At 42.4% G+C, this 16,021-nt stretch overlaps 1 protein-coding gene across 1 annotated transcript in view; it reads left to right on the forward strand.

The window, feature by feature from the left end:
• pasha (microprocessor complex subunit partner of drosha) overlaps positions 1 to 16,021 on the forward strand; it is a 29,567-nt gene that overhangs the window by 7,265 nt on the left and 6,281 nt on the right. Inside the window, exons 4-14 of the mRNA XM_084598921.1 lie at positions 227 to 316; positions 831 to 900; positions 2,461 to 2,521; positions 5,319 to 5,400; positions 6,380 to 6,481; positions 6,931 to 7,029; positions 8,490 to 8,578; positions 9,586 to 9,686; positions 11,844 to 11,943; positions 12,037 to 12,093; positions 13,328 to 13,411. Of these exons, the coding sequence (XP_084455047.1) occupies positions 227 to 316; positions 831 to 900; positions 2,461 to 2,521; positions 5,319 to 5,400; positions 6,380 to 6,481; positions 6,931 to 7,029; positions 8,490 to 8,578; positions 9,586 to 9,686; positions 11,844 to 11,943; positions 12,037 to 12,093; positions 13,328 to 13,411 (935 nt within the window). The remainder of the gene's footprint in view (positions 1 to 226; positions 317 to 830; positions 901 to 2,460; positions 2,522 to 5,318; positions 5,401 to 6,379; positions 6,482 to 6,930; positions 7,030 to 8,489; positions 8,579 to 9,585; positions 9,687 to 11,843; positions 11,944 to 12,036; positions 12,094 to 13,327; positions 13,412 to 16,021) is intronic.

A 16,021-nucleotide genomic window follows, 5' to 3' on the forward strand; every position in this document is an offset into this window, starting at 1 on the left:
TCCTCTTTTCAGTTTCAGCTTGAACAGTGCCAGCTCACATTTCTCTAGCTATCTTGTTTATTCCTGGCGCATTTATAAGCATGCTTGCCCTCTCACCAGAAGCGCAGAGGGTCACGAGCCAGTGTAATCACTCCTTCAGGATTTCTCGAATCTTGTGCCCTTCACGCCTTCACATTTCCCAGCTGTGAGTGTTTGCTTTCCTCACCGCTGACGTTTTCCTTTGCAGGCGTTCCAGACAAACTTGTAGAGCTGGCGGCACGGATCCCCACCGCAAAAGTTGAGAGCGTGAAGGAGAGCCAGAAGGAGCGGTCGTTAGGTAACACTAGACCAGAAAATATTCAAGACCTACATCAAAGAATAGTCTGGCTACAAATGTACAGCACTGCTTGGCAGGGCTTTTATTTCTGCAGCTGGCATGCATCAAAATGTGTGCAAAGGGGGATCCTAATTGCACAAATATGTAAAACATGCATCTCCTTTACGAGGCTTATCAGAGCAGGTATGCGTGCATGGCTCTTTTTGTACTATGATTTCGGGCTTATGGGTGTTAGGCAAAAAACACTAATGCCGTGCGCAACCAGTAGATACACCCAATCCTAGTGGACCAATTCTCAGCTCTGCATCAATTCTGGTAATCAGGAAAGGACGTCGCTTCTTCAGTTTCAATATCAGAAACGCCGATTCCCACATGTGATTTCTGAAGTGCTCGCAATTTTGCTTATTCTGAGTGTGTTATTTTAGACTGAACACTTGCAGTAGCTGTTTTTATCTTGAATTTGTGAGAAACTTCTCCCAAGCCTGTTTTTATTAGCCTGTTTTCTCTGTTGCAGATGCTGTTGCATTTCGGGAGTACTGTGAAGGGCTTTTTGAATTCCAAACCGTTCAGCTTCGAAAGTTCAAGTGAGCCTTTTCGTGTTTTGCATGTGCCTGTGTTGGTAACGAAATGCATAATCGGCAGTCATGTGCTCGAGAGGCAACGTAGAGCTATCCCTTGGTTAAAGTAATTTCTTTTGGAATTGATGCAGCAGTTCATATTGCAACGTGATGACATTAGCGATTTATTGTGGGGCTTACATTATGGTGAAACTGAGGTAGAGTGGACTCATGTTCGTTTAAACTAATTTGTGCTTTTGGGTAATTCAATCACATTTTGATGTTTTGGTGAACTTAATTAAATGCACCTAAATGCTGCTGGAAGGTGCAGTCGTAATATGTAAGGTTAGTTGTGCTTAGTCAGATACGAAATTACTGGACCGCGCTTAAGTCTGCTTAAGAGTGAAAATGTGAACGCCACTTTACAAGGACTGTTTTCAATAACTGCATAGTCATTGTCGTCATCACTGTCGTTACTATCATCATTATCAACTAAATGCACCGTAATTGTCATTGCTACTATCATCATTATCATTATCACTGCCCGCGTCGTCATTGTCATCGCTACTTATTACCCTCACACTAAACAGGAATTATGATTGGTTTCTCACGACCCCATGTAGCCTAGTGGTTCGCGTGCTCGTCTGGGGATCAGAGAGATAGGGGTTCTGTTCCCGATCGAGATAGGTTTTTTTCTCGAATCCAATTTCGTGCAAACATTTCCACAGCCCATGAGCCTAGAAAGGCTTTCGTCTTAACAGTTGGCCCCTCTAGCTGGTTAACTCTGGACACCGTTCTAAATGGGCTGGGAGGTGGTGGTTTAGGTTCACCCAACATAGCAAGCTGTCTTGCATGCAACTGCAGGCATGGCAACAGTGGCGGTTCCTGTTGCAATATTTTTATCTTCTTAGTTCTGCTACCAACCCAGAATGTTTTAGACAGTTGGCTGTATCAACTAAACCCAACTGCTCGCTGTTTGAGACACTGATTAGTACATCGCTAGTGTTTTGCTTTCTAAAGCGCATTTCAATGTTCCAGAACCAATATGTGTTCCCCTTGCTTCCGCCCACATGGTTCTATCCGCATATATAATTTCCGCGATCACTGCATGTTCAATGTTGATACTGTGAAGCCTCCTCACGTAGATGCCGCTGCTTGTGTGAAGGCTTCACCGCTACTGTATAGTACCGTGATTGATTCCACTGTGTTTGGATTAGTGCAGTGTATAAGGGAAGTAACAGCAGTTTCTCCGGAAATGCTATCCCGTCCTTCCCACTTATTCTAATGCATTGAAGGAAATCCTGCCAGAAATTGCTGTTAGCATCAGCATGGGTATAGCTGTGCATATTCATAAAGAAAGCTGTAGTAGTCCTAATTTTTCTAACTTGATGCAATCTTCATCATTTGCCCGAATGCTTGAAGCTGCAGTGTGCCACTTGAGCTAGCTTTCGTTTGGAGAGGGTCAGACGAGTCGAATGTTAATTGGGTTTCCCTAGTAGCAGTCCATTTTGTAGCCTTATGTCTATATTTTGGTAGATGTTGACCATAATCGCTCGTTCATGGCTGACCTCACATTTCTTTTTTCAGAACCTGGGCAGGCCGTCGTAAGCACAAAAAGAAGCTGAAACAGATGCAGCGTCCCATGCTTGTAAGTGAAATCTTGTGACTCATATTGCTGATGGACAAAATGTGGCAAAGAAAGTTGCGGTCAGTGTTAAAATGCTATGCTTTCGATGCATTGATATTGGATTTAACCTTATATTTAGAGGTGTGCAAATATGGAAATTTCCTAATGCGAATATGGAAAGAAAAAAAAACCTTTTAATATCGAATCAAATATCTGATCAGAGAAAGCAGAATGGAAAAATAAAAATAGCAAACATTATTCATCTTTATTTTAAAATTCATGTGGTATTTGCATATAAAATTAGACTAGAATTGCACAGAAGCATATAACCCACTGAAAAATTTAGTATGCATTCTTTACGGGATTCTGTATATCGGGTTTTTTTTTTGTACTGGATGGACCTGCATGAAACCGGGTAGAGCTGTCATATTGCTGTTGAATGCTACAAACTCTCATAAATTTGATCTTCAAGGGAATAGAAAAAAATGTCTGAATTAACCGACAGCCCGTGTTATCAAAAGGGCCTGAAAAAACTGCCCAAAACCGTTTTCATCACAGTAATTTTACCTAATGACACCTGCGCGATATATTTCTGCAATTGAGACGAAACCTAAGTGAGAACGATGTTTTTTGCCCCGTTTCGTCACGTTCTTTGCTTTATGCATACTGTCAGGAGTGAGTGCCTTCACAACATGGCCCTGTCACGTTTTGAGGATGCTTTACTTCATAGGCCACGCTGTCGAGCATTGCGGTAAAATGCGCAGTGAGGTAAAACTGCGGTGAACTCAAAAAATTTTTTTTGTATTCAGAAATTTTCAATTCGAAAGTTTTGAATATCAGTTTTTCGAAAGCGAATACAGATCGAATAACAAACATATTCGATTCGTGTTCGAACTTTGAAATATTTGCACATTCCTACTTATTTTATTGCACTAGGTTTCGGTGAGAAAAGCTGGTCGTTTGTAAATGGGATGGACAAGCGAACGCTCACTTTGTGTTCGCACACGTGTGCAACCTGCTCGTAGTGCATATTTCTTGTTCACTGGTGTGGCCACACATAATTTACTTCGTAAACTCACGTATGCTGTGAAACATAGTTTTCTTGCCCGATTTTGATGTGTCCTCGTTTCATCGTGTACTGTTTCTTTATTGTGGCTGAGACTGGAATGAAAGGCAACATTCATGCAGTTCAGTTCGTGTCTGATTTCATAGTGTGGACTGTTTGGATTTTTATTTGTCCAGGAAGAAGCGTTATGCTCATTACAATAACTATACTAATTTTTATGATTAAAATACTTATTTGGAGGATGAATAAATTTATTTGAAATGAGAAGATGCGCTTGAGGAAGAAGAAAAGGGAGCTGGGAAGCAATTAGCATTGTGGGTTGGCGAACAGTAATCGTGGGCACCTTCCGATCGAGCTAGTACTATTTACAGTTCCAGTCCCCATGTCTGGCTTCTATTCCATTCAATTTGTTGATGCTGCTAGGTCTTTTTAAAGGAGGGGGGGGGGGGGGGGGGGGGGGCTAAAGGGTCAACTTTTGAACTATTGCACCAGTTTCGTTATATGGCTTATCTTCCTCTTATTAAAATATATTCTAGGTTTCATCCCCTTAGCACAAGTAGAAAAAACGTAGCTGTCATTATGAGTAATTAAGTGTGTCAGCTTAGGAAAGTTATCATTTCAAAAATTATGAAGATGAACTAACCGTTTGTGCTTAGATAACTTCTAGGTAGTTCATTGTGCAGGATAGGGCCCATCGCAGGTTCTTTATGACATTTTTGTAAAAATCTGAGCGCTTTAAAAATGAAATTATTATTATTTTTTTTTTGGTTGTCATTATAAGTCACATATTTGATACTTTTTTTTTTTTGTATCAGAGAATAATTAGAAATCCAAAAAGTACCTTATTTCGTTCACAATAAAATTTGAGTCTCGAAACCACCTCCAAAGCAGCCTTTGGCGAAAGTGTTTGGAAATGGTAGTTTTCCTAACAGCTGTGCACTTGCAAAAAGTGCGAACTGAGAAAAATGAGTTCGAAGATTTCAGAACATTCTATTAAAATTTAGGGCCTAAGTAATTAAATCAAAATAGCGTGGTGTATACATCGGGTCATCGTTTTCAACACGAACTGCTCTGTGGCAATTGCTTTGAGGGGTGCGAAAATGGCGTTCGAAGGTTACATGCTACTTTTTAGCAAATTCGAAGTTCTATTTGAGTTTTCCAGCCAAGCCTCTGTTGGCGCGACCCCAAATTTACCTTTTCTTCCAGATTTTTTTTTTTTTCGTTGTCTGGTTTATTATCAATAGTAGTTCCTTTTTTGCTTTGAGAACGTGAAAAACAAGCATTCTAACTTGTTGATGCACTCCATGTTCAGTTTCTTGGCCGTTATGTGGCTGCATCTTGAAATCAGCGTTCACAGGCACTTTCGATGGGAAGTGCACTCCATCTCGAAAAAAAAAAAAAAATGTATTTTTAATATTAATATTCCTACTGCACATATGACAGCCAGACTTGGTGAGAAGTTTCTTTAATACATGCACTATCCAATACAACCAGAATTTTAAAATGTTTTTTTTTTTCTCTCTTTCTGTTTTTGAAAATTGTGATTTTAGCCCCGCATCCCTTCTTAAGGGTCTAGATCCTGCTTCTGCTGCTATTACTGCTGCTGCTGCTGGAAGTTCAGTACATCCAGTCAAGGTTGTATTTGTATTTAGGTGGTGCTGCTTATACTTTTTCTCATGACGGTGTGGTGCAAGTTGACTCTGATACTACTGGATTTCTTTTATGGTTTGTTTTCAACCTCTGTGCATCCAGCCGGAAGGTACAAAGCTGATCATGTGTTCACTGCCACCAACAACAGACACAAGCCAGATCACTAGTGGTAATGCCAAGAGAGGTATGTCTCCATTTTATAAGCGCATCTTTGATGTATGGGATGTCTTTCGCTAGACTTGCTTTTGGTGCTTGGGTTGAAACTTGTTTTGAAAAAAGGGGGGGTGGGGGGTGGGGGGGGGGGGTGGGGGGGGGGGGGGGGGAGAGAGAGAGAGAGAGAGAGAGAGAGAGAGAGACATTTGCCCTGCTTGTAGCTACAGTGTTTGATAAAGCTCCAGGTTTATTTTAGGGATAAAAATGGCGAAACGAGGCTAGCATAGGTGTCTTTTTTGGGGAGGAGGCAAGTCAGCTTGCTTGAAAAGCAGTCACTGGATTGTTAAGTGACCAAGCAGAATTCTGGAATTCCTTATTATTTTTGCTTGTTTGAATATAAGTAGAGAGAGTTTTTTGGACAAGTGAAGGGAACAGTGAATTTGAGCAGTGCAACAGAAATAAATGTCTGTTTTACTGATCAAACCCTTTCTTGGGAGGCCATTTACGAGAAAGATGCATTGATCATTGGTGTTTGTTTAGTTATAGCGAAGCATCAGGCGACCCCTTTTGTTGCCGAATGTCATATGGTTTGGCCACTGATGTGTGCTGTTTTTGGTTTATACTCGTGTTTTGCTGGAGTCCCTTGTAGCACATTGGGTGAAGTGACTGACTAAGGAAAAGTTTGCGAACAGTGCCGTCAGTTATTTGAGCATATTTAGCAATATTGTTTGCCCAACTATTGCTGTCAAAATCTTTCCTTTTGGGTAAGATCAGAAGGGGCAAGTTTCTTGAAAGTCGGCACCTTTCTTTAGAATCCAGAGCTTATGGGTCTGTGCTGTGTCATAATATTCCTTGCACCTTCCCCCGCTTTCCAGCTCTTCCTTTTTCTTTTGCGTGGGGGCGGGTGGGGGCATAAAAGACCATCTAAGACTAGTACATGGATAGTGCCTGTTGCCTTCCCCATGCTAGCAGGGCTCACCTCTGTCTGTCTTTCAATTCACTTCTTTCAGAGTTCATCATGAATCCAAGTGGAAAGTCAAATGTGTGCATCCTGCATGAGTACGTGCAACATGCCATGAGGACCCAACCCCAGTACACGTTCAAAGAGCTTGGTACGTTCCTCCCAACTACCTGTAGACCTACCAGTCTTTTCTGTGTCCAAGCTTCTGCAGTAAATGACTGCGTTGGTGATAATGTGGATAGCAGTCACCTCTACTCTCATTCCGTACCTTCTTGGACAGAAGGAAAAGTGGGGCCATGCTTGCTCAGCATCAGTTCTGGAATTGCCATCAAGAACTGTACCTGAAACTAGGTATCACATAAAAACAACCTTCTTGTTGCTAATCTTTATTAAGACATCTCGGCCACGAGCATCACAGGAGTTTTCTTTATGCAACACATTGGGTAGCTCTGCCATGTTTTTGTCAGCATTTTAGGCTTAGCTGTTCAGTTGTGCAGCAAACTAGGCTGCGTGTTGTGCGAGCACAAAATGCAAGCCACACTGCATTGTGTCCAACCTTGTGTAGCTATGCTCAAGGTAGGGTCCATGTTGCACTTTCAGAGAGTTCAAGCATGCCATATGGAGCTACTGTGGTCATCAGCGGAATCGAATATGGCTCTGGCTTTGGAAGCAGCAAGAAGCAGGCAAAATCTGAGGCAGGCAAGTGGTGGTGGTTTCTTTGTTTTCTGTACAGGCTTTCTCCTGTCTTTGACTTGCTTTTCTACTTTTCATCACAATGCCTTTCGAGCGTCAGTCTTCGAATTGTTACCAGTTTTCGTTCACATTTAGAAAAGGTTGTTACTGTTAATCTGTTTATTCACTGATTTAAAATTGACAGCTATTTTTAGGGTGTGTTAATAAGACAAAAAGGTAAACAGAAGCAGTCTCCTACTTATGGCAATAGCGCAAGGGAAGAAATCTGCCTTGCATAGTTTGTCAGTGGCATGCTTCTCTATGCTACAAATCATAAGCCAAGGAACATGACAGTTATTACAAGTATTGTTTTCTTATAGTCAAGCGCTTTGACGTTTGTCATTTGTTGTGAACTCTTGGTCAAAATTTTTAAAATTTTGTAAAGCATGATAAAGCATAAATGTAGTAGTTTTCACTTTACTGACAGGCACACTTCACGAGAAAAATTAAATGTTTGGTTTGTGGAGCTTAACTTCCCAAAGAGACTCAGGCTATGAGAGACTGCATAGTGGAGGGCTCCAGAAATTTCCACCACTTTGGGGTCTTTAACATGCATAGACATCGCACAGCCCACGGGTGCCTTGTTTTTTGCCTCCATTGAAAAGTAGCTGCCATCCTTGGGTTCAGCAGTCGTGTGTGCAAACCACTGAGCCACCCCGGCAGGGCAAAAAAAATTAAAGTCCTTCCTTTGAAACCTGGGCATTACTTGTGCCAGTTAACACCACCTTGAGTGTGTTTAAAGGAATGCTGTTTAATTGCGAAAGCGATACTGCGACAGCCAGAGCGAGGCCTCGGGTGGCCGCAGCTATGCTGTGAAGAGGCATAGCTACGGTCTCCTCAAAAAAAAGATCAGCCTGCCATGACATTTGAATTCACGTTACCCCTATGCCACGGGCAGGAGCTGCCAACTCAGGTCGCTCCTTTCATATGGGAGGGTGATGCAAGAATCAGCCTGCCAGAACCATTTGCATTCTCTTTATCCCTACGACACACAGTTACATCTATACAGCTTGGTTAAAGCATGACTTTATATATGGGCTGGTAACTTACGCTCTCACGTAATACACACCCTTAAAGGATGAGCTTAAGTGTCTCCAACAATGTAGCACCTTACACTGATAGGGGAATAATGTAGCAGGCAAAAGAAGCTTACGCCATTGCTATCGCAATTCAACTAGGGTTAATCAGAGCTAAACCACAACTAATTTTTTATGCAGGCTGCAGCAATTTCTTTTTCTTCTTTTTTTCATGAATGTCGATGATCTGTGCATTGCAGATCAAGCAGTATTGAGATTGTAATCCAAGGGTTCATGCCTTGGAAATGGTATTTCAAGGTTGTGTGGTTGCAGAAATTCATATCCTGCTCTAGGGGGCCCTCACGCAAATTTCCGTCAGCTTTACCTGCCTGCCTCCTCCTTCCTTTGCAGCCAAAGCAACTCTGGAAATCCTCATCCCACAAATGAAGGACACAAATGTGAAGAATGAGAAGAGTGAGGACTTTTTCCAGGATGTTGCTGTAAGTACCTGACTGTATTGTTTTGCATGTATAAGGTTACAACTTCAGGTGCTCAAGTATAAAATTTTAACACTATTGCATTAAAGCTTGACACTGACATTGGTTCAGCATTGTCGATGTTGTGAAGCAAAGATCACGAGCACGCTTCTGGCTGCTTATAGTTCGCAGGTTGTTTGATGGCATGAGTTGGCATGCGAGTTGGAAACGAAATGAGGGATAGTGCAGTAGCTTACAGCAGTATTCTGTGTGGTATAATAGAGGCAGCGAAGTGCATGCAAATGAAAATCTGCAAGAGGTGCCACAGACTAGAGCCACACTGTCCTGTCATACCATTCAGCATGGAGCTTAAATGTCCCTAAAAGCTTTGATTAAGAAGCAAATGTAAATCTTCTCAGGTGTGGGTTATACATGAATCCGGCCTTTATGACTATTGCATCGGATAATTAAAAATTTGGCGACAGATACAAACACTTTGTTTCGTCGTTCATGCACGGAACACTTCTTTCCCATTGAAAAATTGTATAAACACAGCCATTTGAAAAAAAAAAACTTAAGGAGCCTGCTTTACTACAGCTGTGAGCAGCACAATTCTTTTTTCGGTAGCAAGTTCTCGAAATATGCAGAGCCTGTGCGACACACACACACCATAGCTAAAGCGTGCCATTCCATCACCATGGCCACCTAGCAAGCCAAAGAACACACCAACACGAAAAGCCTATAATAAAAGATTTTCAATCCAAATTCTATTTCGTCACCATGATGCGAACGCGCTCTGTCCCAGTTTATCCCTGCTTTTGACACCCTTGCTGTGCAGATTGGGCCAGACGCATGTTGTAAAGCTGCTGTGCAAAGAATTTCTCTTGTTACCAATATTGAGGCCAATCATATTTATGTGGATGTAGTGGTAGAAATTTTGTGATGAGGCATCATGAATGTGTCGCATTTGCCTGTATGGCAAAATTATAAGTTGAGGAGTCGTTTGACATTTCTTCCCTTTTCTCTTGCAGTTTTTCGACGAGATTAAGGTGGAAGATCCGCGTGTGAATGACTTGTGTGCAAAGACGGGGCAGCTGTCTCCGTACCAGATTCTCCTCGAATGCCTGAAAAGGTAGCTGGAAGGGATTTTATTGCTGCCACTTCCCATTTGTAGCATCAAAAGTGGTGTTTCCTGCATGATTAGTGGTGTTGGATATTGAGTGTGACATCATAATTGAAATCTTTTGACAGGCTTAGCGGCGTAAGTGTTTTTATCGGGTTATTTTTTTTTTCTTTTGACAAAACCTGTTTACAATAGTACAATTTTTTATTTAGATCAAAGTGTCTTTTCCCTGGAGCTTTGTTGAGCCGTTCACTTGCTTTGGGTGGAGAAATTTCCTGCATGCCATCTGTATTTACTTGATTTTCAAGCCACCTGTCTTTTTATATATGAAGGTAGTAATGTGACGTGATTTATAATTTTTCTGCAAATTTCAATAGTAGTCCCCAAAAATTGTTCTTGCCTCACTGTATGCCTAAGGCCCCCAGCTTCCCTTTATTATGTGTAAAATCGCGGATTTACCTTGCCTGCGTGAATGCAACACAAAGAGGGTGCTTTAGACTTCAACTGAATTTCAAAAGAAATGCAGTCAAACACATTGAAGCGCCAAAGAAATATCACTGTTAAAACCAGTAATGGTTATAACTAAGGGTTGCAACCGGGCCATACCAAAAAAAAAAACAAATTGCCCGCCATGTCGTATCCTTGATCACAACATCAAGATTATTGCGTACCATGCAGGGACGGCTTTAGAGAATTTAATGACAGGGAAGTAGCTGCCATTGTTGATTTCTTTGCAGGAAAAGTCTATCACTCAGCTATGACTGTTTCACGGCAAATTTAGTTCACATCTTCTTGTGGTGTGCATAATTCTGCACATGCCGAAGTGAGGAACTTTTAGCAAAAATTAAGTCCCGGGGGGACATTGGGAACTTAGTCGTTTGTAAGACGTCTTTCGCACAGCCTCCTGGTCATCATTCCTATGCATCGTCAGTGTGCAAGAATTCAAGCGTTGACACACCACCGTTACCATTACATAGTTGAGAGCTTCGCGGATCTTTGGGTCCCTGGCATTCCGAATGAAGCCTGCTTTTCAAAAGAAATTCTTGACATGATATCCAATGAGCTTACAGAACCGAGGAAACAGTGACAGTGGAAAGGAAAGCATTGGCATTATATGTGTTGTTCAGCTGATGTGGTTGCAGCGTTTCCATGTTTTTGTCTCTTAACGGTTGTTTTCTGGTGACAAGCTTTAATTGTTATAAGTGATGGTTTTCTAGGCAGCATTGCTATAACCAGTTAACTTTACCAGAGACATCAAGAAGCTGATGGTGTCGCGTCAGTTCATTGTTGCCAGTCCATGGTTACATCCGATATATTGTTCTGAGCGGTATTGTTATAAGTGGGTTTGATATGTTATGATTGTAATGCAGTCTCGAGCTGATCAGGTCGGCCGTATAGCCACTGCCCCCTGCACCGCATTCTAATGAGGCAAATCGTTAAATATTTTAATGCATATAGTAGTAGCCGCCGTTACTCACCTTTCCACCATTGCTACTCGATATTTTGAACTTTCCAGTCCTATGCCTATTTACCCTTCTTTCCTTTCCCTACTGCTCTCCGCTCTTTCAGTGCCTCCTCTCTTTCTTAGTGACCTGTACTACATACCTTCTTACCACATTCGTAGCCACCCTCTCCTTTAATCTAATATAACTGAAGAAAAAAGGAGAAGATGCCCCTCAAAGCAGGCCCTTCAGCCACTGGCATTGACAGATTTTCATGATGCCACAGTTAATCTGATTAAGTCATGGGGAACCTCATCCTTTTGTCACACCCTGCATTGTCATGCTAGCAACTCTATGGGTGTCACGAGAATTAGTCGACACCTTTTTCCGCAGGGGAGTTTTTTGTGAGGCGAAAGCCACTATATATATATGTTATAGCTACTCATAAGCCTGGCGGTAAAGGTTGTTTTAGGTACTTTGAAGAGGAAAAGAAAGGAACCTGTCCACACTACATAAGAAGTTTGGGGCCTTGCCCATGCCAGCCTTCTCATGGCCTCTTGTTTCCTACCATTATTTTTATTTTTATTTTTATTTTCTCTCTCTCTTGATAGGAGTCTTTAACTTTTAGGCTTGTATGTCTATTTCTAAACTTTTTTTTTTTTTTTTTCGTTCTAAAGCTTAGTTGTTGTAAGGTCATTGCTTCACCAAATTCTTCACTGTGCAGGAACTACGGCATGGGAGACACAGAAATCAAGCAAGAGATGAAGAACATGAAACACCATCGCAACGAGTTCATCATGTCTGTTGGAAAGCACACGGCCAGTGTAAGGAGAACTGCTCGTTAAGTGTGCCTTCATGACCGTCTTGTATGGCGTTGGCTTCAAAGCTTTTTCTGCATTCTCCTTGTCTCCTTTTAGGTGATCTGTAGAAACAAGAAGGATGGAAAGCAGAAGGCATCACAAGCCATTCTTCAGGTGAGTTGATATCTGGTCCTTACTGTGCTTACCTGGCCGTGAGAGTTCTCTGTTCATTGCCTTTACTTAGCAGTGCTTCTAATGTAGTGTTGGTTGTTGACTGTGAGTTCATCGGCTTTCCTGGCGCAGTACAGAAAAACTCTCTCGCGGAGTTGAGGTATTGGGGAATGCATTACATGTTTTCTGGCTCAACTTGCGCGTACTTGCATGCTGATGCGAAATTAGTTGTAGCAGTGAACTGAGTCAAAATATCACTTAATAAACATTCTTCTCTCCTTTTAAAAAGAAAGTAAATTATCATGCATTATGCATCTAAGTTCACTGCTGTAGTAACCTGCCTAGAAAAGATATATCCACAAAAGCCGGCAGCCAATTTGCTTATTCTGTTCTTCTGGACATAGCAGTGTTGGTCCCTTCCACTGTACTTACCTAGTTCCGCATTTTGAAAGGGCAGTCCTGCACATTAAGGCTATTTACAGCTGCTGCTGCCTGAATTGGGCTTGCATCAATGGTAAATGCACTAATGCACTACTATACTGTTTAGGCTTCGGGGTACGATTCCAATGTGGAATTTTAGCCAGTAGCTTAAGGGAAAGAATTCAGTTCAGTTTAATTCGTGCATCGCCTGTATGTAATACAGAGATTAAATTCAAAGTCATGGGTTATTTCAGGGTCCGTGTAATAAAAAATGATTGCGGAAAGAGGTGCTTGCATGCCTGTGCAAGAGAGACGTGAAGTTTGGTTACGATGAGGCTCCGGTTACGCGAGAAGAGTCTGGTTATAGGTAAATTTGACCCGGCCAGAAGGTAATGGTCTGTTCGAAGTTCAAGCTGTAACGTCAACCTATGAGCTCTGCGTTCATTCTTTACCTGCTCTTGTGCTTTTAGCATCTGCTGGTCTGAGCTTCTGCTGTGCACACCCACGTTGCACGTTGCACATTTTCTCAGTGTTCCAACCCTAGCTGCATGGACAAATTTAATTATGCTCTTCTATGTCTTCTTCTTCTTCTTCTTCTTCTTCTTCTTCTCTCTCTCTCTCTCTCTCTCTCTCTCTCTCTCTCTCTTTTTTTTTTTTTCTTTAAGGTGTGAGTAGTTATAGTCAGAATAGCTTGGCTGCTGTGCAATTTAAAGTTGCACCTTTGCATGCTGTGAAGGTTCTTCACAAATGACCTCATCTTGTAAGCAAGGAGAAAAGCAGGTTTTCAATGTTCCTTTTATTTTGTTGGATTTTACAGGGACTGCATCCTCACATCACTTCATGGGGCTCCCTGCTCAGGCTTTACGGCAAGGGCTCGTGCAAAACACTCAAGGAGAAGAAGGTTAGTACAGTGGAGACCACCTACAACGTGGCCGCTTATGTGCAGAACTGGATATAATGCAACATTGCTGCCCACTGGTCTACTTCGCATAAGACTCAATGTAGGTAGAGTCATACAGCTTATGTGGTTGCGCAAAATGAAATGCTTGTTACAGTGTGGTTGTAAATGCTGCAATGAATGGGCGGGGGGTGCGGCAGTCACTCTGAGCATGCACACTTGCGCCCTGCTATTTCCCTATTCTCTTAACCGATAGGGTCCCCCTATTCTAAAACTCGAGTGAAGGAAACCATTGAAATCTTGGTCATGCAATGGCAGCACTGCATTTCTCACATTATGGCGAACCGTGAAACGGGGCACGGCTGGAACAGATGCACGGCTAGTTTCCTGTGACATGTGCCAAACGATTTGCGAGAGGCGATATTTTCGCAATAACAGAATGGTCTCGTCGAAGCAAAACATAGATGCGATGTTGTATGCTGCCACAACAGTGCACTAAACACTGTCAGCCTTGCCGCGAGGCTTCAAGCCCAGCCAAAAAGTCTCGTTCCGAGACGCCTCACATTCTTTATGGGAATGAAAAGAGCCAAGGGATGGTTTAGCATACCGTGGGAGTGCGAGACTGCAGATGTAGCGCGGTTGCCTTTGTGGGACAGAACATGTTCCGATAGCAAGTGAAGTGCACACACAGTTCCGCGGCGGTGATCGCAGTAAATTCGATATGCTAACCTAATCTAAGCATGCGACGGACATTTAGTGGGATGCTTTTTGGTCACTACCTAATTAACGGGCCGTTTTTGAAAGGGAAGCTATTCATCTGGGCCTGTATTTTGAGTTTGCGTCGTTATCGAAAGTGTCGCTATCTCCCCGACCTCGAGTTATCTGATTGGTGGAAACGCCGGAACATGATGTTGCCCCCTTTTTCCGGTTCCATAGTGGTACCAGCTTTTCAACCAATCAGATGACTCAGGTGAGATAGCGACACTTCGATAACGACGCAAACTCGGAATACGGGCCCAGGTGTGCATTTTGACCTAAAAAATTCTAATGTTTTGGTTATAGCGCGGTACCATTTATAGTATCGATTTTCAAAACCCCCGCGACCTATACCAAGTGCTGTCTATGCTCTAATTTTTTACTCTTCTCCACTCTGTCATCTCTTTTCTAACCTGACCTTGTTAATGAAACATGAAGTGGCACAGGCAGATGTCATTACACTGTAAACATCAGAGAAGCCCTGAATGAGCCGTTTTATGGGGCCTTTTTGTTAGCTATCTTTGAGCAAACTAATTAGTTATAGTAGACCATGGATATTGGAAGGATCAGTTTTGCTGGATTGGAGGTGCTTGTAGCCATGTAAGCAGCTGTTGCGGTATCAGCATCGTGACATGAATATCTAGCTGTAAAATTTGTGGGAGTACCTATTTGTTTGGCCTCGTTTATTGTTTATATTCTTTCAAAGAACTTTGGTGAGAATGTGTTTTTTAGCAGTTACAATCAGTTGTAGGGAGCAGAGAAGTTTGCAGTGTGAAGCAGGGAAGTGGAGCACCAGGAAGAATCAATCATGGATCTGGTGGAAAGTACAGGAGGAATGCTAGGAACAGTTCGGCATCTCAAGGAGCAAAGCACCAGCGGATGAGATCAGGTTAACACGTTATGGTAGAAGCAGGGGACGAATAGAGAAGAATTAGTGGTAGCATTCGGGGATGAGTGCACATTGATGCGCATGAGCACAGTAATGAGTAACCAACTCCACTGATTGTGTTTATGGATAAAGTCGGCATTTAGGTTGCCTCCTATACAGCACGTTCGCTTACTGAAAGAAGTTGAGTTAAAGTAAATTTATTCACATTTTCAAAAGCTCTTCTAAAATATGTGCCCCCACTTAGCGCCATATGTCTCCCACGTACACGGACAGGGGGACTCCCTTCTATGAATGCAGTGTCAAAATAAGTTAATCTGGCAAAGAGGGGAGATGAAGCTCACATTATTTTTATTATTATTATTACTGAAATAGTAGCTGCTTTTTTTAATGCAACGTCTTTTTCATGGTCCGTGTTTTATACGTGTAGCTGTAGTGAAAGCTCGTTAATTCAAAACTCGATAATTCGAGCTGCACTAATTGGTCCGGTCAAGATCCCTAAAAGTCTATGTATAAAAAAGCTCGTTAATTAGAACGCAAGTTGGTTCTGCCACACATAATTTGAACTACACGCCACCGTGACTAGCTGGCATGGTGCCAGGCACATGGCCCAAGAAAATGCCCCCGTGATAGTGCGGTATAGTTATGAGGCTGTGGCTTTATAAAATGGAAAGGGAAGATAAAACCAGGTAAAAGCATGGAAGAATGGATAAAGCCAAACCAGTACTGGGACTGGCGCGGTGGCTGGCAACGCCGAAGGGTAGGGGTCGCGGCTACCATGGCTGCTTGATCTTGTACTTGCATGACTTTCGGCACTTGTAACTGAATGCTCGTTTTTTTTTTCGACCCTCTTTCATATGGAAATGCAGATCAGTCGTACTGTCGGCGCTGTCCCAGTAAGGCTATCGTACTGAGCGCATGATACGAGTCTTGCACCTGTTAGTCCGCGTTCAAGTACGATTGGCACTGTA

Source organism: Amblyomma maculatum, chromosome 3 (genome assembly GCF_055883805.1).
Source record: "Amblyomma maculatum isolate TAMU_Amacu chromosome 3, ASM5588380v1, whole genome shotgun sequence".
Lineage (NCBI taxonomy): Eukaryota > Metazoa > Arthropoda > Arachnida > Ixodida > Ixodidae > Amblyomma > Amblyomma maculatum.